The following is a 26529-nucleotide window of genomic DNA, read 5'->3' on the forward strand; positions in this document are numbered from 1 at the left end:
GAACACTGAAATAAATAACAAAAAAAACGAAAACAGGACAGTACACTGATAATTACAATGCAGCTAGCCACAACAACTTGCTTTGAGCCTCCTTCACACTATTAATACAGCAAAACCCATTTTTAATGCCATTTACAGATCATAGTAATCTGTGAGAATGTCTTACAACAAATTAAGCATTGTAGTATCGCAGAGGAACACAAGCTGAGAGGAAGCAACTGCATAGAGCTTCCTGTCATTTGTAATTTTTTGTTCCATACCTCATGAAAGAAATTGAGAATAATGTGTATTTTTTAAAAGCTCAATGCCAAATATAATAAAAGTTAAAAGTCTTGATACTTTAAAGGTAAAAGGTCTTTAATCTAATCAGATACCAGTTTGGATTAAAGAATAGATTTTCTTCTTTCCCATATAAAAATATGGAACTAGTAGTATTTGCAATTGTCCTTTCTCAAGAAAATAAAACTGCTCTGAAGTACATCACACAAGAACCTAACCTTCTCACTACCTCTATAAACAAAAACTTAAGATGCAGAGATTGCATTATACATTAAGACTGTGTAAAGGTTACATTTCACATAATGGACGCAGGCTTAAGAAAGTCACAAACAAGCTTAAGAATCAATATTTTTTATTTACTGCTTGGTAGTACAAAAGTTGTATATAAACTATTTTGTTAAAAATACATCTGATATGCAAATTTAAGAAAGGCAAACTAACATGGCAATATCCATACCCCTACAAAACAGCAGAGTGTAGTGTTAAATGCAATGAAACAGGCAGTTTCTAAATCCTCTTATTGAAGTAGCAATGCACAAATTAAATTCTTGCACATATCAGGTCTTATAATACCTTATGTAAGTATTTTATACAGGTAAACAATGCTTTACATATCCAACACGTTTTCATTTCTTTTATTCTACATATTTCCAATGGAATCAAAATAGAAACTACTTTTAAATTAAGTAAAAAAATACATATTTCTGCTTAAACTGTTTTCCATACTTTTGGCAAATTTACTTGCAGTACTAACCCATCATGTATCAAAACACTGTAATATCAAAATACACCCCCCACCCCCCACTTTTCTTTTTAAGCTTTCAGGAGTCTATAACTGTGTATCTCCTTTCTGAAAATTATTTGAAACTGCTTGGTTTTGCCCAATACTCCCTTTTTCCAGTAACATTTTATACTCATAGCTCTCAGTGTCTTGGAAACTGAAAGCTAACTACTATAAGCAATACTAAATAAATTCTTCTAGAAACATTAGCTCTTCATACAAATAATCAAAGCTTGAAGAAGAAAAAATTCAAGAATATTAAGTGTATGCCTGTAAGGTCAGCTTGGTGTTTATGTTATACTTAAATATTGAAGAGATTAAAGAGGTTTAAGTTAATGGGAACAGGCATGCTAAACACTGACGTTCCAGTCCTGGCCAAACAGTTATTTTGGGTTCTCAAGGATGGTCAATTATCTCTAAAAATATCCATTTTAAAAGGAACAATAAAACATTTATTCTTTTCAGAGGTTGGGGGGGGGGGGGGGGGGCTTTTTTTTTTTTTTTTTTTAAATACAGCATCAGTGAAAAGTATGTATTGATAGGTCCAGTCAGCATCTCGTGGATACAAGTAGAAAGACGACCAGCAGCAGCACATATTTTCAGCAAGAGTGAAATAAACTTGGGATGTTTCTTTACATGATGTGGGAGTATCTAATACATAAGCAAGAAGATTTTTATCTTTGTACATATTGATTGTTAACACTGCATAAACTGATGAAGAAACCTGATTCTCAGATCTGAAGGAGAAACACAGTTTATAGCACTTGGACTAAAAGGATTGAAAGTATTCATTAAAACAAATCAATTCCCAAACTGATTTTCATTGAGTTCATAAGGCAGAGTAAGTTACTTTACAGTTCTCAGAATATAGTGCAATCTCTACTACAATGCATTACATTAGAGCTTATATTCTTAGGCACTCAGAACAAATGTTATTTTTCAGTTTCTATTACACAGCAAATTTGCTGAAGTATTGCAAAGATTTCCCTCCCTGAAACAAGTAACAGGACAAAACAGAGATCATAAGTAGACACAAAGAATTAACATCACAAAACCATCACTGGTATTTTCAGCAGTAAGTCATAGTTAACATATGAAAGGAGTGACACTGGCTTAAGATTTTGGTGCCAATGAAAACAGCTACCCTCAGTCCAATAAAGCCACTCTGAAGTACTTTAGTATATACTCCATAAGTTTTTAATGCCAAATATTCTATATCCTTATCTAATGGTTGAAATATGTTGCCTTAGCTTAATAAGGAACACCTGTGCACCTGTGGGTAAAACAAAAGAGAAAGGCAAAACTATTAGGCATTCTTCAAATACAAGTGAGTAGTTACAAGAAAACGGGAGGACAAGTGGCCTTGAGGAAAGTAACCTTCCCAAGAGCTCACCCAACTGCATAGAAAAAGGTGCTCTTCAACCTATGTTAAGTAGTAAAGGGGAGGTAGAGGAGAGAAAGACAACAATTTAACATCTGCATATAGCTGAACCACTCTGTACTGTGCAATACCCTTCACAGAGTCTGAGGGCTTATGTACTAAAGGCACACATGCAGATTTTGGCTAATATTAATTATTTCCTTGTATGTTTTGCTTGGCTACTAGCAGTAGAATTAAAAGAATATTGTCATCTTCCAAAGGCTGGCTTTTATCTTCAGCAAACACTTGTCAATTCTGGAGGGGAAGAACAGAGGAGAAAAATCCAGATGGACCAAAGGGATGAACACAGTTTATCCACAGGGTAATCATATTACTCGTAATATTAAGCTCATTAAAAATGCTTGTCTAAGTACAAAAAAATTAAGATTCTTTGGTAAGGCTTTTACCTTTCCTGTCCAAAAACTTATATGTATTTTTTCTTTCCAAGATGAAGCCCAACATTTGGTACAAGGTCCACACAGCTCAACAGTATTTCTGTCTAAATCTTACTGATTTTACTGGTGAAGAACCATTAAGTGTTTAACCTTGCATAGATGCCATCACAGAACTTGTAAAATGCTACAGTGCCATAAATATATTTCCTTAAATAGTATGCATCTCTTGGGAGTTTTCAGTTTTCTCCAAAGTGCTAGCAGACAAGCTTCTTCTAGAAGTTCCACCTGCAAAAAGAGGAAAATAATTCTAAAAATAAGCCTAAATAGCAAAAATAGTTTTAGGATGAACACACCAATTAAAAAGTAAGCAGATGCTCTGAAATGGAAAAAAAAATGCCACAATCGCATGAAGTGGTTGCTGTGCATTGCAAGTTTAGCATGTGAAATCCTAAAGGAGGAGAACTAAAAATTCAGCTGGTACTCATGAAAGGATGGACAAACACATGGACAAACTGACAAATCACATCACAGTGCAAAACACACACAACTTTGAAAAGGATACTAGGAATGGAAAATGTTGCATAGCTTCAGTGCACCAGTACCTAAGTTTTCTTTACCCACTAGCTTAAAATGGATGTGCAAGAGCACATAGTTTTAAATAAACTTAACTGATAAAATGGAGTGTGCTGACAACATGGATGTTTGAGACATGGAGAAGACATGCTACAACTTCAAATGATGCAGCCAGCAAGACACTAGTATAAGCTGAAACACTGTAGAGGTCACTTCAAGAAAATACTAAGAACATGTCAGCTTAGGGGAAAAAAAACCCCTGAACTCAAGAGTAGCAGTGAACACAAGCAACCAGCAATATTACATCATTCAGGTACTGCCCACCTCAGGAATTCCATCTCATACAGAAACTCAGTAACTGGTTAACGTCAGGCGACAAGGCACAAATCTACTGCCTCCAAATGCCAGAACAAACCTTTTCTGGCAGTAGTTAAACACACATAGGTGTCTGCCTTCTTCCTCTGCATCTGAAGATCTGAGCCAAATTCTCCAAAACTATATGCTTTTTATCATAAATTTATTGGCTGGAGGCACACAAGTCTTAATGCTGCTTACCTGTTCAGTTTCAGTAGATTAAGCTATAACAATTTATTAGAAGTCTGAAATAAGTAACTGAAGTAAAGGTCTAACTACTACCTGTTTATATGTGAACAGCTTTTCATGACAGTGGACAAAAACTGATCTAGAACCATGCTAGGGAACAGTATCAGTCTTTCAAGCAAGAGCTGTTTATTTTTTGTAGTGCATATCAAACGGGCCTGGCTAGTTTCCCAGATGATTTACAAAATAGTTCTGTTGGACTGAAGAGACCTTTACAAGAGATTCCACAGAGCCATTTCTCTGCTATTAGAGCAGTTGTTTTCAGAAAGGGCAATACTTTAATCCTAAGGGAGGTCCTACAATAAAAAGCTGCCATAGATGGACATTTAATTATTTTTTTATAGCTATACAATCATATCTCTCTAGAGAAGAGCTTATTTTTAGATTAAAGTAGTAATGGTTTAAATTTAGAGAACAACTTTTAGGTAATTACAAGGAATAGCTTTCTTATTTAGGAGAGGAAAGAACAAATTAGAACGAAAACTGGACTACAAAACATTTTGAGAGTATTTCAAAAGATCACTTTTTTTTTTAAATCTAAGTGCACTGGAATTAACTTTATATATACCCTTTTCTCTATTTCTAATGTTTAAAGAGAAGATAACTAGCCTGCCTTTAAGTCAAAAATCATATTATGAACAGTCTGAGCATGCTACCATTAGAGCTATAGAAAAGAAAAAAAAAAAAGATAGCCACAGGAGTAACAAAACAATTAGCTGGGCATAAAAATGCTAATGCAGCCAGTGAAGGAAGAGGTTATCTCCTATTACATTTAGCTAATACTGATTTTTAAAAAGAGAAGAAAGGAAAAAGAAACCACTCCAACAACAAAAAAAACCAACCTGAGTACCAGGATAATTCTGAATCAGAAAATAAGAGTGAAGTTTGTCTTTCACTGAAATCTGTAGATTCTTCACAGATTACAGAGCAGCAGTGAGACAGCAGCCACTAGAAAGCTATGATTTGCCACAGAACAAAAAGCAAAACAAAAAACCCAACCATCCTTACAGTCTACCAACAACCTCCAATGCAAGGCCAGCTGTATTTACACTGGCTTTGTCAAGCATTTGTCCAAATGTCTTACAAATGTCCAGCAATGAAGATATGACAGCTTATTCCAACTTCTTAATTTTTGAAACCTAAACACCACCTCCTTGCAAATTAGCCTACTATTTACCTTCTTACCCACTCAGCAAAAAGAACAATTTACTTCATTACCCTTCACAGCTTTTTAAACATTTGGAAGCATCCCACATCTCCAAGTCTTTCTTCCTCTATGGCAAGGTTTCCAAAAATTGGGTATAATATAATGATGAGGCACAGAGTCCAGACAAACACACTCTGCTTAGTTCAACAGTCACCTGTGCTGCCAATAAAAGTTGGGAGAAGTATCCCATTGTATAGCAGCTCTCTACCTTGTTTTCTGTTCTAAATTGATACAATTACAGAATGTTTTCTTAATGAATAAACAACAAAGAAAAGGCCACATCTTGCACCTTGGCTTTTCAGAATTTCACCTCAAGAAACTTGAGGAATTTGAGGTCTTGTTACATTTTCAAACATGCCCAATTACCACTTGTGCATTTCCCTCATATTTGCAGTTACTAAGAGTTTGAAACTGGACTGAGCTGACACAACATGACTTCATCCTCTCTCAGCATACAGAGAGTTTGGCACTGTGCCCTTTGTTCACTTACTTCAAATCCAGTGCCTTTATTTTGTCACCCCAGGACTCCTTTCTTCCCCAAGGGTCAAGGTCTGTATTTTGAATCACATTTGTGTAAAATCACCTTTCCCCTTCAGATTATCAATTGGCCTGTCATCAGTTAGAAGCAAACCATATTAAATTACGGGTTTTTTTCCCCTGACATTCTTAACTGTTAAGAAAAAAATTAGTCAAGGGTGCATTTCAAAACCACACCACACACATTCTTGTCATGCTTAATGGGGTACCTCAAGCAGTTCACTGAGTTTAATGACTCACAAGAAAACCCTATCCTCCTGGCTTAGTAACCTACCCTAGATCCCTGCAATACAAGCATTTTCATGTGTCTCCATTCTTATTAGCCAAAGCTTCACTGATCTATCAGAAAACTAGTAAGCAGTCACTTATACAAGCACACAGTACAGGACAGCAAGCATAAGGAAGCAGCACTGTAGTTATTCCAGTGATGCAGCTGTCAGCAGGATTTGTTTCTTTTGGGTAATAAGCACATTGCCACCAAATCCGAACCATCATTTATTGCCAAAAATTAATATGCAGATGTTTTATTTCCTGGACCAGTGATGCCACCTCCACAGAGTAATTTTTATTTCAACATGTACTCTATTTACAAAATCTAAATAAACAATTAGATAAGAGTACGGTAGATTATTTAGCCTTTACCAATTTATCATTAACTGAGTGGTCAAATATAATTTTTGCAGGCTTCTGCAGAAACTTTTGAAATTGAAAGATGAGTTTTCACACAGAACTGATACATTTTCAACTGCATTTCCCCTTACTGATTACCTTCCCTTATTCCACAACATACCACTTTCAATGTGAGTTCCCAATGTTTGATACCTGCGGTTTACTCTGAGCTTCTCCTCTCTTGCATCTCCTGTTTCACAGGCGTGGCAGGTGCTTCGCTCCCTTCCTGTTTCGCAGGCGTGGCAGGCGTATCGCCATTGACACTCTCCACACCAGTAACAGACATTAAGCTTTTCCGTTCTTTGGAATTTGACTTGTGCTCGACTTTTGTGACTCTAAACCTGAGGTAAACAAAAGGAAGATTCAGTTGTATTTCCGCAGAGATTAGACAGATCATTCTCAGTAGCCAGTGCATGAACAGGAACGTGTTTTCAGGTCCCAAGACCCAGACATCAGAGCAGACACCCACACGGACCCAGCTTCCCTTCAGAGCAATCTTCCTTCCTATTACCTACGTGTATTTTTAACACTCACTACTGCTGCATCACACTTTCTCAGGGAACTGTGTTTTAAAGCAGAATCCACAAATTGCATACTACTTCTTAGAACAGTAATTTTCTGAGACAACTACAACATAAACTAGGAATTAAAAATAATGAAACAGAATGAAGTGGTTTCTATAGTTCACACTTATGTGAGAAATATCAAATTCAGAAACAGAAGAATTTATTAGTGTGCAATCCTTGTTTCTTTTTAGACAGTATCAATACAGCAATAGCTTTATACCCACAGGAAATCCCTAGGTATTAACATAGTTCAAAAAAAAACCCAAAACAAAAACACACCCTCAAAAAAATCACTTTTACTTCTTCCAGAAATAACTTCAGTCCAATAGTAACAAGGTTACAAAAAAAAAAATCACTGATGCTATAAACAGAGTAGAATCAATGTATATCTGATCCAACATGGGCTACTGTAGTGTCCCTAAGAAAAGTATACAATAAAATGACCTAAGCCTTACCTTCCCACAGAAAGGACTGTGACTTCTCCAAGACGACTTCTTCTGTGCTCTTTAGATTTGTGAGCTGGCTTTATAAGGTGCCATCGTTTGTGGCTACAACGAGTACAAACATCCTTTTCTACTACTCCTCCAACAGTATGGAAGTGATGGCCTTTGCAGCTGTGTTTAAACGGAATAGCACCAGGTGACAAAGGAGACCCTGGACTCGTTGGACTCCCAGGAGAGGTAGGAGATAAAGGGCTGTAGCAAAAAGTATAAAGGAAATTTAATGTTTACTATAAAATCCTGTTTCTTAAAAAGGATAACCTTCAGTTATGTCTAGCTAATAGCTAGTTTTTTCAGGGACCATTTATTTGAGAGGATGTCTGGTTTAAGGTTCCCCCCAATATCATATTTTTGCAGTTAAAATAATTTCCATGAATTAATTCAAGTGCAGTCATGTGGTTAAAGGTAACTAACACAAAGAGCAAGGAAATGAAAAAAAAAACCCAGGCTAAAATAGAAGAGAACAGGTTACATGAACTTATACTGAAGATGACATCTAATTAGCTGATGAAATTCACACTTGGAGAACTACAGGAAGTATTTCAGAATTGCTACAGTATCTCTAAAAACTCACAGAAGAGCATAGTCCCACAATATTGCAAAGAGGCAAAACTAAAATGTCTACCATGAAGAGAAGAGGAATCAACAGATCATTCAGCTTAAACTTCAGAAAAACATTTTTTTAAAGTACCTAGAAAGAAAGAAAAAGCAGTACAACCATGAAAAGGCATCTATTGAGAATATCTAATCAAATCAATCTAATTTGCTTCTAAGACAGAAAAGCAGATAGCGTAGATAGAAAACTGAAGACGTACTTTTTCGGACTTCAGCATAAATTTTGACAGTGTCTTGCAATACATTCTCCTAAAGCAAGGTAGAGCTCAGTGCATTAAAAGCAAAATTACTGTTGCATAAGGTAGCACGCCTTGCTTTAAAAAAAAGCAAAAAAAAACCCCCAAAAACCAACAAAAAAACCAAAGACATACCAGAAAGTTATATATCAGCAGCTTACTATGAAGCTGGAAAGACATACTAAATGTTGTTATTCTGGTCCTGATGATATTCAGTATTTTAAATAGTTCCTTGGGTAATGGAACAGAAGAATAGCTAAAGTACCCATAAACTTTGAGTCAGTCATAGTAACTGTAGAAGACAAGATGAGACATTAGGATGATCAGAAGAGAGCATGTGTGTGAAAGACACACTCACACATACATAAGTCTCATGAAAAATACTGGATGTATTGCAGTAAGGACAACATAAATTTCAGTGCTTTACAGACCCAGATTAAAAAGCAACTAGCCAGATGACCATTCTTCAGAAAAAGAAGGTGAAGATCACAAGCTGAACATAAATCATCATGATGTTGTTGCTTAAAAAGGACAAATTTCACAGTGGAAATAACAGGAGTATAACCTGTGAACCTAAAGTTACATCACTTAGCATTAATCACACTTCAGCTGATCGTTCCATCCAGTTTTAGAAGTGTTATTTCAAGAAAAATACTAACAAACTGAAGAGACTCCAAGGGATAACAAAGAACAAGTTAAAGGAATAAAACATGCCGTAAAAGACTGGAGTTACTTGGACGCTTATTTTCAAAACAAAAATATTGACAGGAGACATTTAATGGTCTTCAAATAACGAATGCTATTAAGGAAAATCTGTTCAACATCTGAAGCAAAGACAGGAACTAATGGCTTTACGTGGCAGAAGTGCAAGATTTTACTTAGCCATTACTATTCCTATCATTAGGAAGCATTTCATAGTGCACCAAACTTACAAAGAAATTTGCACTTGAGTTACTAAAGCTTTAGGAGTATCTGTCAGAAAGGATGTAAGAGCAAACAATCATTTTTCCTTTACTTTTTGTATTTTAATTCACCACTGAAACAATGGTCTAAAACTCCCAAAATAACATCACACATGCCTACGCAAAAACATTGAGTTAAAATTCAAAAAAATATTTCTGCTGCACCATAGAAGTTTAAAAATAAGTCCTATACTTGAGAACTCGTTTTGCAAGTTCAATTTTTTTCTTCAAAAACCAAACCTCTCACTGTTAAAGCAGGTGATAAACGGTTGCATACTCAACTCTTTGTTTTGCTAAAACTATACTCCCACTTCTTTTATTAGTGACACAGTACTACTTCAACATTCATCTTCTCTGCCTTGAATATGAACACAGGATTACATATGAAGAGTATTTAGAGTAGTACAGATACAGTTTAAAGGTACATATGTACAGATACAAGTACTTTCACACAAATAATGCATCTGCAACTCAAGGGCTGAACTACTTTCCCTACATAATTCTCTAAATAGGTATAGAGTGAAATAAATAAGGGGTCAGTCAACTGATGTGTATTACCACAATTAGAAAGAAAAAAGTAAACCAGAAGGAGACATAGAAAGAGATGTCTGGTTTAAGTTAGCATCCATCCAAATGAAGCAAGTGCTGCTTCTGTTCTTTCAAGTCAGAGTAGCTTTGGACTAAGCCAACTTGTAAGTAACTTCACCCTAAAGTAAACAAGTATTTGCAGCCTCCGTAAATCTTTAGCCCAAAAAGCAATAAATCCGCATCACATGCCTAGAACACATAACCAGAAAATCCAGTTACTAACCAGGGCATACCTTAAAATTTAGTGACGCAGAGACACCACAAAGAAAACAAAGTATTATCCTCTTAGCTGGTAACTCAAAGAAGTGATATAGTCTTAAAAGTGCTCAGGAGATAAAATCCTTTGAAAGGGTACATTTTCAGTTGCCCCAGGAAACATGCATTAAAAAGATATGTAATTACCTTTCAGGTTCAAAGACACTGCTATCTGCTACCATAGCCTTTAACACATCAGCATTTGCTGCAATGAGAATAAATAAAACTCTTCAAAAGTGTACAGCTCTAACTTTAGAAAAACAAACAGCAAAATCAAAGGTCCACAAAGAAATTTCATCTAAAAGAAAGATGATTGCATTATATATATGTCCAAAAAGACACGAGAGAAAATGATGTAAAAAAAGTTAATATAATTCTACAGGATTTTCTTAACATGAGCTAGTAAAATTACAGTTCATATTGCACCCAAAGCTCTGCCCCAATACAAGCCATATAAAAAGATCTCTGAAAATTTTAAAACATCCATTTCACCAGTGTCATCACCTCACATGTATATAACTTCAGATTAAAAACAACAGTTTAAGTGAGTGCTACAAAATGCAAATTAGTTATCAGCCAAGAACTACCGATTGCTCACATATTCTAAAAAACACATGGGGTACCTAATCCCACCCTTGAGGAAAAATACACAAGCTTAAAGCCCTAACAATTATTAAGGAAAAACCAAACCAAACAAACAACCCCTCCCCCCCACTATTCCTCCCCCCAACACCAAAACAAAAAACCCCACAAACCAACCCAAAAATACAACTTTTCCAGAGGACTAGTCTTGATTCAGAAGTAACTCAAAGCCAGTTCAATGCTTAGGAGAACTTTGATTTATACAAATGTAAAATTAAAAGGGTAAAGGTTCTTGTACTATAAAAACAAGCAGTCTCCTAAATGTTTCTTCTATTGGGCAAACACATTCTGAACTAACCAAGCATTCCATGGGCTGCTTAACTGTGATTTTTGTTTTTTTCAGTCGTATCTTCTTCTTTATCCTTTACTCTGTGCACACAGCGCATGAAGATACCATGTCCAAAATTCAACATTAGTGCTAGTCTACCCTATTGTCTCAGTTATGCACAAACCTTTCATCAGGCAACAGCTGCAGGAATCATTTCAAGACAAAAAGTTTAATCTGGTCAAAACATAAAAGTTTCACATGCTTTAAACATTGCCATTAAGAAAGCAACCTTGAGCTTTTACTTTACGCACAAGACAAAAAGGATGAACCAAAAAAATCAACCAACCAAATCGTTAAAACATCAAGAAATGCATGCACCAAACTTACCATACAAAATAATTTTCAGGTAAGCAAAAAACTTCCCTATTTTGTTTGAAGTTATTGCCTTCTGAAAGCAATCTCAAAGAGTTAAGCATGTACAAAATGGTTATTAAATGAAAACACATGAACATACCATACTTCAGAATATCTGAAAAAACATACTTCTTATAGAACACCAACAAAAAGCCTCATAACTTCAGTATTACAATACTATACCTTCATTTTTCATAATGTAGTTAACAATTTGTCCCACAGTGTCGCTATTCTCATGTATAGTTTCATTCATTTCTGTGCAAGGAAATAAATATGTTGTCAGTATCTTGACCTTCCCAGTCAAAAATCGAGTTATTTTAGAAGAAAGTAAAAACAAAGAAAATCAAGCCAAAACAAAAACACACACACACCAGAAGTTACATAAAAATAAGACAAGATCTGTTGTCACTTTGGAGAGAAAGCTTAGGTTAAGACTTTTTAGTCCTTATTCAGGAAAAAACACAAACACAAGTTTATGAAATCTACACATCAGCTCTAACATTCATCTAAAACTTGAATAAACTCAATATTTTCACAAGCATACATGAAAATTCCTTCTCTAGCTAGTAAGAAGACAAACAACAAAGCATTATTTCTAATCCTAACAGTAGGCAGGAAAAAAAAAAAATCACACACAAAAAAATCATTAAACTGTCTCAAGTCACTATTTTAAAATAGGCATTATCAGCTTCTAGTATAAGAGGGATTCAATTTAAGCTTTTCACCACATCTACAAGGACATAACATTTGATTTTTTTAATTTAAAATAATTCTCATATGACTCCAGGAGCAAGGGATTTAAGAAATAAACCTCATGACTATACTTAATACTTTTGGAATTGATTACACCCATTAACAATACTGGAAGCTTCCCCAGAATAACCTCAGAAGGCAGAGAAAGATCAGGAAGAGAAATAGAACAATGAAGAGCAGACCTCTGCCCTTCCCTAATGATTGTTATGACTAGCTTTATAAAAAAAAATAACAAGGTTGAGGCAAATTTATAGGTAAGACCCTAAATTTGTCTCTAAGTAGTAAATTAGGGGCTTCCCCATCTCTGTACCCACACTTCATCTTCATCCTAGTAACTGTGACTTTGCAATGCAACTTAGACACAGCTACTTCCCCAAACTAAGACCTAAAAGTTGTCCCCCTTTCATTACCACTCACCTTGCTGTTACCACTCAGGCAAACTAACAGATCAGATAATCCCACTCACTGTGTGCATGCCCCAGGCAGTAACTGCTTAAGAACATACTGACACATCATCACTGCGCCACATGGCTCTACCCTTACCACACAGCCACTGTAATTTCCCCTTACTATGAACCTACTGACAGTAATTAACTGGGAGAAAGGAAGAGGCCCAAAGCATTTACACGTGACTTGCCACTTGTATTTACTTAGCCAAACGCTATACTGGGTTACTACAGCCCTTCCCAAGCAGTAACACTCTTTCCTTGGTTTTGGGGTGTTTTTTTTCGAGTAGATGGGAATAAGGAACCATAAAAACAAGAGCGCAAACAAACATTAGAACAAAGACAAAGGTATCTAAGAAAAAATTATAAGCAGCACACATTACATAAAACAGAACGTCGACAGTCAGTCCAAGGGTTCAGTTTTATAGCAAGAATGACAGCACGACAGGAACCAATTAAGATTGCTAAACATAAACCTAAGATTTTAGGCTTAAACAACAGCTTTTTGTCACTCCTCAGATAGAACTATGTATAACAACACTTTGTTGCTAACAGCATGTGGAATGCAGAAAAGCAATCTGGTGACTTGGGCTGCAGTCTATAGTTGCAAAAAAATAGGCTGGACACTTTGATCCTTCTGTAAGCTCTTAATTGATGTTAGAGGACTTGCATGGGAAATTGGCACACTCGTAGTTTTGACTGGCAAAGATCAAAACCCAACAGACATATAGTGGTAATAAAAATATTTTTCTTAATATTGTTTTGATGTCAAATATAGACAGAAATGACAGAAGTCACACAATAAGTTATTCCATAATAGTTGCAATGTACAGAAATAGGAAGCTGTTTATTAGACTTGATTACCTATTTTTTCATCAAGGTTTTCTTCTTCTACTTGTTCGGCCTCTGTTGTGCAACGATATCCTTTTTTCTTAAGGACATGACAGATGAGGATCCCCAAGAGACCCATGATGAAGAAAACAGGAACCAATGCAAAGGCAATATACTCTAGGTGTTCAGCCTTGCCATCATTACCATCAGTTTTAGTTGTCGAAGTAGTTGTCTGTAAGCCATAGCTTGACAAAACCTGGACAAACTCTCCACTATCTATGTAAATGAACAAACACAGTTATTACTATACACTGTATATCACTTCAAAGCATTCAGAAAAGTACAAGCACGACCAAATCCCCATAGTGTCAAATGTGATATACCTTCTGCGATAACTTGAGCGGGAAACACACACTCTACTGCCTGAGAACTCACACCCGTAACAGTAGATATTCCCTCTTCATAAAATGATTACAGAACATCTAACATACAAAAAACCCACATGATATTTCTTCAATATAACAGTGAAGAACAAACAATATTCTAGCCTGATAGGCTTGTAATCTCAACAAGAGGGTTTGCATATTCCACAGAATACCACCATCATTGCTCCTTGTTTCCATCAGTGAGGAAAATGCCATACCATTCCTCCAGTCCTAAATTCATGAAAAATTGCTAAAAAAACCCACGAATCCTTCTGTAATCTGAAAGTACAGGATTTGGTATTGGCCCTTGCAAAGAAAAAGTTATCAAGTGTGAGAGAAAAAGCATTGATTTTTTTTCTTTACAGCAGGATTTCACAGCACAAAAGAAAGAACATTTACCCTCTACTCATCAGCATAAGGTGGGCCCATTCTTTGCTTGTTTAAGATTTGGAAATCATTTTGTATTTAAACTTGAAACAAGATGGGAAAGAGGCTCTTCTTTTTGTTTGGAAAGAATTTAAGTTACAGCACAGGCACACATTAACTCTATACCCACAATTAAGCATTTCTGTTTCAATTAAGCTCTGAATTTAACAGATGTATATTCCATGTTATAGATTAGGCTTTTGAACTACCAAAATTACAGAATATTTGCATTAGAAGTGACCTCTGAAGTTCCTTAGTCCGAACACTGCTAAAGGCAGCTCTGATTAGATCGGGTTGCTCAGGTGAGCTCCATTTGAAGGATGGACATTCCACAACATTTCTGGGCAAGCTGTTCCAGTATTTGCCCACTTTTATGGCCAATACACACAGATAAATTAAAATCTCAGTACCTTCACATATATCAAATATAAAAGTACAAAAGTTCAACTGTTCAGCTAAATCCAAAAACACACGTTTGCATACTCAAAATTCCTTCTGAACCTCTAGGTTTATACACATTCCCCACCCCATATAATAAAGATTTAAATATTACTCTTCCAACATGCAAGAATATTCCTGCATTTCTACCCTCTATTCTTGTCCTCCACTTCAGCTGAAAGCAATTTTTTGGAGTAGGAAAGAATACAACAAAGACAATCAATAAAAAAAAAATCTAACACTGTTTCAAGATATTTGCCATCTACTTGTTAAAATGGACAAGGCAATTCACAATCGTTTCATTAATCAAACTGGTTGAAGGAGTGAAGACTCATCAGGAAACCACTTACGTGACACTTTCACAACAGTAATGTCTAGAACAATCAAATCTCTCCCTTTAAAAAAAAATAAAATAATGGAAGCCTCCAGAAAATTGCCAAAAGACCCTTATTCCACAAAAACCTCTACTGCATTGGCTGTGTAACTAAATTGTATTTGAAAAATACCAGTAAGGTGACAGATAGCTAAGAAGATTTTTAAACTGCAGATAGGTATTTACCTTAGTTTTCTTTAAATCAAAACACTAAACCTTTTATTTTTAAAGTACTTCCAAATTTTTCAGGACAGTCTTGAATTGTCAGTTCAGTAGTAAGTAATACGCAACTTGCTCAAAGTGAAAAAACACTAGAACTTCTTTGAAACAACAACTGACAAACCCCAACCAGCAAAAAGAAAAAAAGATGTCAAGGATTTCTCTTAAACTAATTTTCTAGACAACAGTAGAAATGCAGAAAAATGGAAAGAAATGCAAACAAACAACTGACTAGATCATGAGGCTAAATGTTAAAACAAAATCTCAGGATGTTTGCTTTAGACAAAGCCAGATGATCTAGCTTGCTCCCAAAACCAAAAGAGAAAGCTATTCACTTTTAAGAGAGACCAGCAATTCTACAGATAATTGTATGCAGAACTTACTACATAAGTATCATTTAGAAGCTTTAACTTATGCCCAAGCAGGACAATTGAACAATACATACAATGTAACACTTTACAGCTGCAATTGTTTTACAGTACAAAGAAACAAAAGTCAGGAAAGGGTAATGGACACAATCATATAACTGAGAAAGTTGACCTTACATACAATTAATTTGCTTTCTAAGATTTTATAATTCATGTTTTAATATACCAAAATAAAATAGTTATAATTTTTTTTTTTTAAATATTTGCTAACTCACCAGGTAGCAAAGCTAAAAAGTCCCCCACTTAATCACACAAAGTAGCTTAATTTACTTCCCAGGGAGGAGAAAAGTCATCACACCAGAGAAGTATTATTTTGATGACTGAAACATCTCAGAATCTAAGAAATCCAACTTCGACAGTATACATCACAAACAAATAACACCTCTTAGTATTTTCTCCGTAACCATGGAGGTAATTCCCACTTCAAACCTAGAAAGCAAGTGGGCCTTATGACATGGCTGAAGGCCCATGCTTCAGACTCTCCTCCAAGTTGTGGTTCATTACAATTTCTCCAGAGGCAAAGCAGCTTAAGCTGTCCCTTCCCCTCCAGTCCTCTGCTACTCCTCTGGTTGTGCTACTGAAAGCAGTTTTAAACTGGATTACAGAGATGACCAGGGTTTAAGAAAAAATGCCTCAAGAAGTCTGCAGTTTTTAAGCAGTCATTTTACTGAATCAGTATAACCTGTGGTTTGGCAAACTGCTCTATCCAGACAATCAAGAGACTGAGTAAGCTGAAGTGGGGGAATAAGCATCCATGAGCAAGGATAGACAAATACATCTAGAACAAGCTTTCCTAAAGGAATTGTAGTAACATGGAGCCATAGTCTCAAGAGTATGCTCCAAAAATAAGGGCAGGATTATTAATTATGTGTTAAAAAAAAAGTATCATGTCCTACATAATTATTTTTAAATCATCAACCTGGAACCCCATCAGCTTGACACAGCCACTGAAAATATATATACAATTTAAAATACAAAACTGATTCACAAAGCTGCATACAAACAACAGAAGAAAACAAAGGAACTGGGAAAATGGATCCCAAATACTATTAAATGTTCACAGCAAACAAGAAAAAAAAATTTATATAAACCTGAGCCAACCTCAAGTTCACAAGCAACTCCAGCAACAGAGCTACGCTGCATTGTCAGAAGGATAGACCATTACTGAGCAATCACTAAATACTATCCCCACCCTCCAAAAAAAGCAAACCATCAGAAACTACTCAGGTTGATATTCCCAGCCTACCTAATATATAACACCTGTAAATGCTTACATGGTTAGAACCATAGTTTGTGTTTCTTTGTTTTCTTTTTCTACCTACATAATCTGTTTTATGATTTAGTTTAGTACTTCTGCTGGTAGACTGCCACATGACACACCAATAAGTAACCCTCATCAGCTACAATCTGACAATTAGACACATTCCCAAAGGATAGATGCAACCTATATGAGTTAAAAGAAAAAAAAAAAAGGAAAATGCCAGAACTGTGCCTATACTGGTACCTTCTTTCCTGACAGAAGGATGTTGAAAAACTCATAATTTATCAACTAAATACTCTGTAGCACAGATTAGTCCACTAATTGGATTGAGATTTAAAGAGCTTTTGAACTAGGCAGGAAAATATACTTAGAAGTATTTTTTTCCATTTTAAAATGCATTAACAAACATAGATACTCCAATATACCAGCCTATATAGATAAGCCTATGTGATTTTTCTTCACTTGTCCTTAGATACCTAAAAATCTAATTCTCCCATTAAAATTCAACAAGATACGCACAACTTTGCAAGGTATTTGTCTTATTACGAGTAAAACATTATGTCAATAATTTTTCTATATAAATACTTAACTTACACAAAGTCCACAAACTGCTTGATGCCATTCATTTTACGTTCAGAGATGCAAAAATTCACCAAAAGCAACCCAAAAGTATTCCAGAAGAAATTAATTAGCTGGATCAAATACTTGGTGTTGTGTAACATTATAAGCAGAGGAAAGCACTCAGCTTTCATTAAACACCCTACACATATCAGGAAATCTGCCCTCAAAAGCCTCAGCAGTTACAACATCATGCAAACACAAGGCTTGCTTAGCTAATGAGCAATAAATTTTATATCCCAAGTCATAGCTACATCATTCATTGTACGTTCCCTATTCCTCCTCCTCCCCAGAGGCATATTACGCTTATTAACAGACTGTTGATAAGTCTACCATATTCTCATGATGTATGATGTTGCTTCACAATGGTTTTTAATGACAAGTTCATACCATGGCAATCTTCCTTCACTCAAGTCAATTCATATAGAAATTCATTTGCTTCAGTGTTTTGCTGTCCTCGCATTTTTATATACCTGTCATTGTATAGCAGTTTACATATCAAAATTACTTGAAGATGCGATCTAAATAAAAAGATTTAGGAGCAATATTCAGCATGTTTAAAGTTATGTTTAAGCTGTAGATCCCATATTGCATTCACACTACTAACTCAGATCCCACATACTCATTTGCTTAAAAATGAGTATGTTAGGTATTGAATATTGCCTGCCCTTACTTAATCCTTACCTAAAAAGTAAAATATAAAGACAGTCAACCTCAGACAGGTCTTTTACACTGGTTCTAATCATTACTACTCTGACACAAAGATAGCTTTCCTCTATCTCAGCAATGGCTCAAGAAAATTTTACAGCACCTTTAGGGAACAGAATACAGAATGAAAAAAATTAGCACACTAATGAAAAAAATATTTCATCCTTCATTAAACTGCAATTTTTACACAGCCTTGACATATCTATTAACATTCTAGTTAAACACTGTATTCCCTCCATATTGGTAAAATAATGTTTGACCACAAAAATATTTCAAGACTACAATGTCTTGAAGGCTGTGATAAGAATGAAGCAGGAGCAGGCCTTGTAAGCAAAGGTATTGCTCTGTAACAAACTTTCTTTCCCCTTAAGGTTTTATAAACTCACAGAAAAGATGGGAGCACCTTAGAGCAGTCATCCCACTTCATCCCACTGTCAAAAAACAGGATTAACTGTACCTAGACAACTATCTGCCAAGCATGGCTAAAGATCTTGCGAAAGTAGCAGCTTGCCCTCCACACTTACTTTCTTTCTCACTGCAAATGGAGGGTCAGAACAATTCCTCCTTTACTATCTACTACCACAATATCAGATTCTGCTTGCACTGAGTCACAGAATTACTTTCCTTGGTTTTAGCTGCATGTACTTGAAACAATTTCATACTTGGCATGATCACTACGACCTCCCCAACATGAGCCCCAGTTAACTCAAAGCTTTGCCTTTAGTATTGATCTAAACAGACAATTCTCAAACTTTTCATAAAGCATATGAGAAATCTCTAGAAATATTTAATATTGCTTAAAGAACTCAGATTCTTGAAAAATAAATCCTTTTTGTAACAAAGATCAAACCTGTTTAGTTGTTGTATAAGTAATATAAAACTCATCATTAAACTAATGCATTATATTTATTTTTCTAAATCTCCTATACTAAACTTAAGCAAAATCTACATCTAGCTGATTACTTCAAGCACATTCAAGTAGTTTTTGTATTGTTTAATTTACCGAAAGTAGCCCATGAACAATGATGTAATCTTCTCTCTGCTCTACTGATAAAGAATCCTATTTGGTTACTCTGGATTTTGCCCATTACGCCCATGCCATTTATTTCTTATGGCATGCCTTTTAAAGAACGTTGTTTACATTTTATAAATTTGATTGTTCTAGGAATCTACCTGCTAAAAATAAGTACATACATATTCACTATCTTCTTCTCCATGAAGTTCGAGGAGTTACATGATCATATTTCCTGCTTTCAGGCACAAAAATGAAATGTAGCTATCAACCTCACAATATACAAACTATTGTTGGCCTTAATGTTAATTAAAATTTAAAGAAATTAAACACGATCAATGTACAACCTATTTAAGTACAAGACAAATGAAATATTCAGATATGGCACATGATTTGCTCAAACATCTCAGCTAAACACAGCTGGAAAACATGTCTCATTAGCAACATGAGCTTATGTATCAGTTCACCCATCTGTGGAAAAAGAGCAATCACTTAAGGTTCAAAATAATTTAGACAAAATATGGTTTGCTTGGGTGCTTTGTTGGTTCTTTGAGGGGAATGGGGGGGTTGGTTTGGTTGGTTGTTGGGGGTTGGTTTTTCTTCCCCCCTCTTTTTCTTTCTTTCATACCTGGATCACTTCTAGTTCAGTTCACCATGTGGACCTACACACTGTTTAAAGGGCATAATCAAAGGACTGCTTAAGCTGGCAATGCCACAAGGAGGAATGGTCAGGCAGCTGTGACCTCAGTGCACCCTGCAAGGAAAAGGCACCTGATGATCATACCTAGTGCTTCACCCTCTCCTGGCTCTAGAGGAAGTATGCTTTGAACTGCATTAAACTATAATGACACTTGCTACCTCCGGGCCACACATCTCAGGTGGATGGATATACACTTTGATTTAAAGCATTCATTTTAAGTATCATATAAATTAAAACTTTTTTGATTTTCAATTACACACTTTTACATTCAGGCATAAAAATAAAAAAAAACTTGTTTATTAGCTCAATTTCCAAAATACATGCTAAATACCTCACTAGCAACAATCTAAGAAAACTGACTTTATATTTAAAAACTTACTAAGGTAATGGAGTTTTAGTGAAATTAATTGCCAAAACCAGCCTGGTTATGTCCCTTGGCACTTCAGAAGTGACAGATATTTTCTCAAAAGAAAGAAGCTCTAAATCAGCTATTTACTTTCATTCAGTACACTCAACTTATTTAGGTACAAAATAAAGCATTTTACTACAGCTGCAGTAGAGGTTTCTGTTATCAAAGTCTAACTTCATTCTTTAGATTCTTAATTCAAGTGCTTAGCAGTGAATTTGTTTAAAACTCTGATGGTAATTATGTACTGATTTAATACAGGGGTTTATTTATTTTAATGATAGTAAATTTAGTCAGAGGAGTTTTCTGCGACTTTAAATTAAATATACTTTTTAAGAGTTATCTGATTTAAATAGTATTTATCTATTCTAGACGCCACAGTCAAATTGCCTTTGCCTAACTAAGCAGATGAAGTAACAAGCAATTTCAGTAACAAGTCAAAATATATCACTGTCAAAAACAGACACACACAAAAGATATTTAGGAAATGTTTGGGCTTCTCTGCCTTATTAGTAAGATGGTAGCTACAAAAGAGACCAGGCAAACTAGAAAAGGCAGCAAAGAACAGGTTAAAAAAAAAGTTTATTTTCTAGAGGAAAAAAACTCTTAAGTGAAGAAAACCTATTGCCTACCATTTGCTTCATCTATTGTTCAAGGAAATTGTACTTTGGGGAATATTAATAAACTGAGTAACAAAGCAAAAACACCTATCATCAAAGAGGAACATTCGACAAGTTTGTGAATTCCACTTAACTTCTAGCTTCCTTGCAGTAATCAGAACCTACAACCAGAAGTGAAATAAGCAGGAAGTCTGATGAGAAAAAGGAAGCCACATGATGAAAGAACATACTGACAACTAGTAACAGTACTGCCAATTGCCTTAGAAGTTAAGCAAGGTTGTTTAAGGTTTGCTGTCAAGAACAGACCTCAAAACCTTCATCAGATTTGTCAAAAGCAGTTATCATCTCAAAAAAGTGAGCAGAAGTATCAACCATGTTTCTTTAAAGCTCGTTCTAACTGCACCTGATTGCAAACTCAAATAGCAAGTCTCAGGCATGACCTTCCTGAATAACAGCATCCTTACTACCCAACATTGTATTCAAAACCATAAAACTGCAAGTCTTTCATAGTACCTCAAGCTGGACCCTGCTAGGAGTCCTTAAATTAGAGATCAAGTCTTTGGCTCACTGAAGTCACCACGAAAATTGTGACTGTGTGCAAATTTTGCAGTAGGTCTGGAAAAAGCTTTCTACTCAGAGGTAAGTCTCTGCCCTGTTGAGTTCTTTCCTAATCCCTATCCTTTTCTGAATTACATGCCCCATCAACACTTTCAGTAAGTTGTCTGCAAAAGTTTTAGGCAGGCTTCCCTGAAAGCCTAGGGGTGGGGTGGGAATTCAGAGAGGAGATACCTCCTATGTAAAGATAGGTCCTATTAACAGCAAACAAACTATAGCTAAAAGCATTACTGTATAATGCATGTAACCCTCAACAATTTTAAACCATTGCAATTTCTACACTCCCAGATAGAGCTTGTTAGGAACCAAAAAGGAAGACCAAACCTAATAAATCATCTTGTCAGACAGTCAGTCCAAACAGTCACACCATGAAGGCATCGGACATTATTAAGAATTCAATGAGAAAAACAATGAAGAATATCTAGAGCAGTTTTGTCCTGTTGAGAAAGGGAAAAATTGCAATATGAAGGGCAGTAACAGAGACTCAGTCCATTCCTTGTGTGTGACACAATATGCAGTTGATAATGCTGCAGAAACATATACAGAGAAAACTTTTCCTCAAATTTCAGTTTTCAAATAAAATATGCACTGCATGCAGCTACCATATGTGTTTAATAATGCACACTTCACCAGTTTGGCCGTTTTAAAAAAAATAAATCCTTCCTGGGCACACCAGATATTTAGAAGTATTCCATATCAAAGGTAAATTTACAAGGGTAAGCAGCATCTAGCGAGCTGCCTTAAATCAATGCTACCAAACACATCATATCAATGCATTTATACAACTAACATCCACAGTAGTTTACATAAGTCAAAAATCAATTTTAACCAAAACCAGTATATCTGCTGTGTGAAGATACAGCAGACAAACTGACACAAAGTCCTGCCAGACTTGCCAACTTTTAGCTTTCATAAGTACAATCCTACTCATTTAGGTATACTAAATTACTGCTATCATTATTAAATCCCACCAATGCACATGGCATACTAACAGTCCTCCAGCATAACTTCCTTAAAGCTCAAAGAAAGGATTCCCAAGTATAACCATTTGTAAACAGTCCCTATAAGCCTATGTATACACATCCTTTGGTTTACTAAAACATCTGTTTACATTCTCTTCAAGATGCCAGTAGTAGGTAAATTGTGTAATAATCTCGACATGTAGAAACATGTAGTAATACGCGAAAGTAACAATCATCAAAGAGCAAATTAATTTTTTATCTGTTAAGATATTTTACACTAAAGCAACTGAGAAAAGAGGAGAGAAAAAAAAAAAGATGGTCATGATCGAGAAGAAAAATCCACAATTCCTCTCCTCCTCCTCCCTCTGCACACAAAACCTGAAAAATAATAAGAATTGGGGCCTTGGAGAGCACTAGCTACCAGCCAACACAAATTTGAAATTCAAGATGCTTAAACTTTTTCAGTGAAATCAATTATCTGGGGGAAAAAAAAGGACTGATAATGCTAGTATCTTTAGCACTATTTTACTACCCCCAGTTGTACCTAGCAGTACTTCTTTCTTTCCACTCTCCTGAAGGCAAGGATGGACTGGATGACAAGCCTTCCATTCCTCCTGCTTTCAGAAAACAAATAGTAGGTGGTAGGTATCTCAATCCTTTCTGACCAAGCTGGCCTGCACCAAGCAATAATTACAGATGTACAAAAGTATAGAAAGACTAGAAATATTTATTGCTTAATTTTATGTTACTAAGTATGCCCATGTTAACCATTTCCACTAAGTTTAAAGTTTACTCTCAAACAAGCTGGTACACTCTTATCAATGTCATACCAGCCCAAGGTAATAAAGCTGATCAAGTTGAAAAATCACACCCCATAAAAATAAGCATCAGCTTAAAACGTTTGAGAAGCACAGACAACACACAAAAAACCACTTCAGACTAGAAAAGCGACAAAGTCAGTTTCACTTTGAGATTACTAGTACCATAACATTTGGGGTTAGACGTAAACAAAGAAAATGTCATTTAAAACTAACTTCCTCTGGCGCTTGTACGTGTGCGAGCGTTCTTCAGAGATCTCAAGGGTTGCAGTCAACTGAATTTCCAAAACCGAAACGCTAAAGCCAAGTTTAATCTCACAACAGGCGGTGAAGTAGAAGCAATTCTTGGACGCATTTCTATCTTGCGAGCCATCCGACTCCTGCTTCAAGTGAAAGCAACTACGGAGGAGTTACCAGACTCGAGTTTGTACAGCTCGTTAGGGTTTGTTTGTTTTCTTTCCTTCTTTTTTCCCGCAACTCATGGCCATACCCGACTAATTTAACAGTCCGGGGCGGGGACCGTCGCGACACTCGGAGCCGCTTTACCGCTGAAGGCGCTCGCACGGGGAAGGCAGACCGCAGCGGTTCTCCCAGCCCGCCCGAGCGGGACCCCGGGGCCCCCGCTCCCGCCCCGAGCGCCCCCTCAGCGCCGCCACCGACGGCGGCCGCGCTCCGCCGGCAGGCGGGAGAAACTTCAGCCGCTGCCAGCGCGGAGCCTCGACCTCCTCCCGCTCGCTCCACCCGGGATGCCCAGGGGCCAGGGCGGAGCGGGGACCTGCCCCCGTCCCGCGGCTCTCCAGCGGGCCGCGGCGCGGGCACTCCAACGCTTCGGCCCCGCGGCGGGGCGGGGGAAGGGGGGAGCCTCCCGGGGGAGAAGCGGCGGGGTCAGCCACGGCGCCCGAGCGGCGGGGGAGGCCGGCGGGGCCGGCAGCTCGCACTCCTCGCCGAGGTCACAGCCGGCGGCGGGAGGCCGCCGGGAGGCTCAGGGGCCGCCGAGCGGGGAGCGGGGCGGGGGTCCCGGCTTGAAGCTTCCCCTCCGACAGAGCTCCCACCCGCGGCGAAGGACCGAGGCCACAGCGACCCACCGAGAGCGGAGCGGTTGCCCAGCCAGGCAGCCGTCGGGCCCAGCGAGGGAGACGTCGGCGGGATCCCGCCCGTCGCTGGCGGAGCCATACCCGACGCCTCGCCCGCGCTGACTCCGCTTTGGCAGCCGCGCTGCCGCTGCCCGGCCCGGCCCGGCCCGGCCCACCGGCGGCGGGGCGCGCCCTGCCCGCACGGCGGCTGCGCGGAGCCCGGCGGCCCGGGGCGGTGCTGCGCCGGAGCGTCCCGCCCTCCGTGAGGCGGCCGGCGTTCCCGGGCCTGCTGCGGGGGAGAACGGGGCCGTGCCCGCGAAGCCGCTGCGCGGAGCGTGCCCGGGCCTGGCTTTGACGAAGGGGGAAGGCGTTTCTTACGCAGTCCCGTGAGGATTTTCCGGAGGTTGTCCCCTACCCCCAGAAGCAGTTTAATACTGCAGCTCCTAGACGTGGTTTTCTGACCCCGGCCGGCCCCCGCCCCCCCCTCGGCCTGGGATGCTGGGGTGCAGCGGGGAGACAAGATGGAGACCGGGCATTGTGTCCTAAAGGGCCCTGGGCAGGCTGAGCTGACTCCTCGCCCTGCTTGCTCAGCGTTTGTCAGTGCCGCGATGACTCCCGAGCACCTGGGGAGCTGTGCCACCTTCTTGGGGTTGCCCAGAGCCCCTCATCCAGGCACGTTTAGGTGCGTCTCCCCTGAGACCAGTGGGTTTCAGCTGTGGCCAGAGAAGGCTTGTCTGCCTCTGCCACCCCGGTGACCGTGCTCACCGTGCCGGGAGCATCGTCACTGCCAGGGCGTAGCGTGGTGTTACGCACAAGGGCCGAGGAGATCCGGCAGGGCAGTTGCTCTGCACCCAGGGCTCCTCGACGCCCACGGGGAGTCTGTTACCAGAGCTGCATGGAAGCTACTTGGCGTAAGGGCAGGGCGGTATGCTTCCCCCGAGGGGCTGCAGGGCCTCGTGGAAGTTGCCGCCGCCACCACTGCCACATTCGCACCGGGACTTGCAAGTGTTCAGAAACGAAATGTGACCGTGCATTAGCTGTCCTTAGCACGTAGGGACATGGCTCACACTCGCCCTATTGCCTCTTCCCATCCACAAGGCTTCAAATTCATGCTTTATTCCTTAATTCTTCACAGCTAAACTCCAGCTTAGATTTACACTCTGGTAAACCGACTCCCATGCTTAGACCTTGGCCCACTTTGTATTTCAGCATCTGCAACTGAACTTTTCTACTGACATGGCATGAAACTAAGTAATATTCTTATGTAAAGGCACAGGCAATTATAGCTTCCCCGTAGTTCCAAATACATTACTCTAAATTATTCTAATTAAATAATTTATTTACTTGCTTTTGTTCATTTTAAATACCTAAGCAAAAAACCCCCATTCATTTAAGAAACAATATTGCAATAATTATAAAGGCAGATACATTCTTGAATTATTTTTTTATCTGGTACCAATGATGTGTGCAGAAATATCCTTATAAGCCACTGACTAGAGCTATCCACAGCTAGATTCAGTACACCAGACTGCTACCTTCTTGTTTGGGACAATCACCCCATCTGACATCCCCCCCCCCCCCCCGCCCCCCCATCTTCTTTTCTGGTAAAGAAAATATGCGGAAAATTATGTCCTCAAAAATAGTATGTCAGTACCATTTGTGCACTTAAAAAAGATAAAGCACTCTGGAAATAACCAGTTTTAACCCTTTCCCTCTGTGCTTGACTGTCAACTCTATTCATGGTACAAACTGTAGCCACTATGTTCTATAAAATTTTTTTTTTCAGAGATACATGTATGAAAAGATCAGGATGATTTAGTATCTGAAATAAACATGTTGACAAGCAAAAAGTAAAAAAAAGCTGTCTTCTATCCTTTTGGGCACAAAGGA

The 26529-nt window shown here is 38.0% G+C and overlaps 1 protein-coding gene across 1 annotated transcript; it reads right to left on the minus strand.

Annotated features, from left to right (window-relative positions):
• Positions 1 to 614: 614 nt before the first annotated feature.
• Positions 615 to 24817, minus strand: RELL1 (RELT like 1). The gene is made up of 7 exons (XM_075024291.1): positions 24652 to 24817; positions 13571 to 13813; positions 11691 to 11762; positions 10331 to 10388; positions 7483 to 7722; positions 6615 to 6802; positions 615 to 3160 (listed from the first exon to the last, which is right to left on the minus strand). Exons 1-6 carry the CDS (start codon positions 24737 to 24739, stop codon positions 6622 to 6624), a joined length of 882 nt encoding a protein of 293 aa, XP_074880392.1. The 5' UTR covers positions 24740 to 24817; the 3' UTR covers positions 615 to 3160; positions 6615 to 6621.
• Positions 24818 to 26529: the final 1712 nt, after the last annotated feature.

The sequence above is a fragment of the Buteo buteo genome, chromosome 1, assembly GCF_964188355.1.
Source record: "Buteo buteo chromosome 1, bButBut1.hap1.1, whole genome shotgun sequence".
Classification (NCBI taxonomy): Eukaryota; Metazoa; Chordata; class Aves; order Accipitriformes; family Accipitridae; genus Buteo; species Buteo buteo.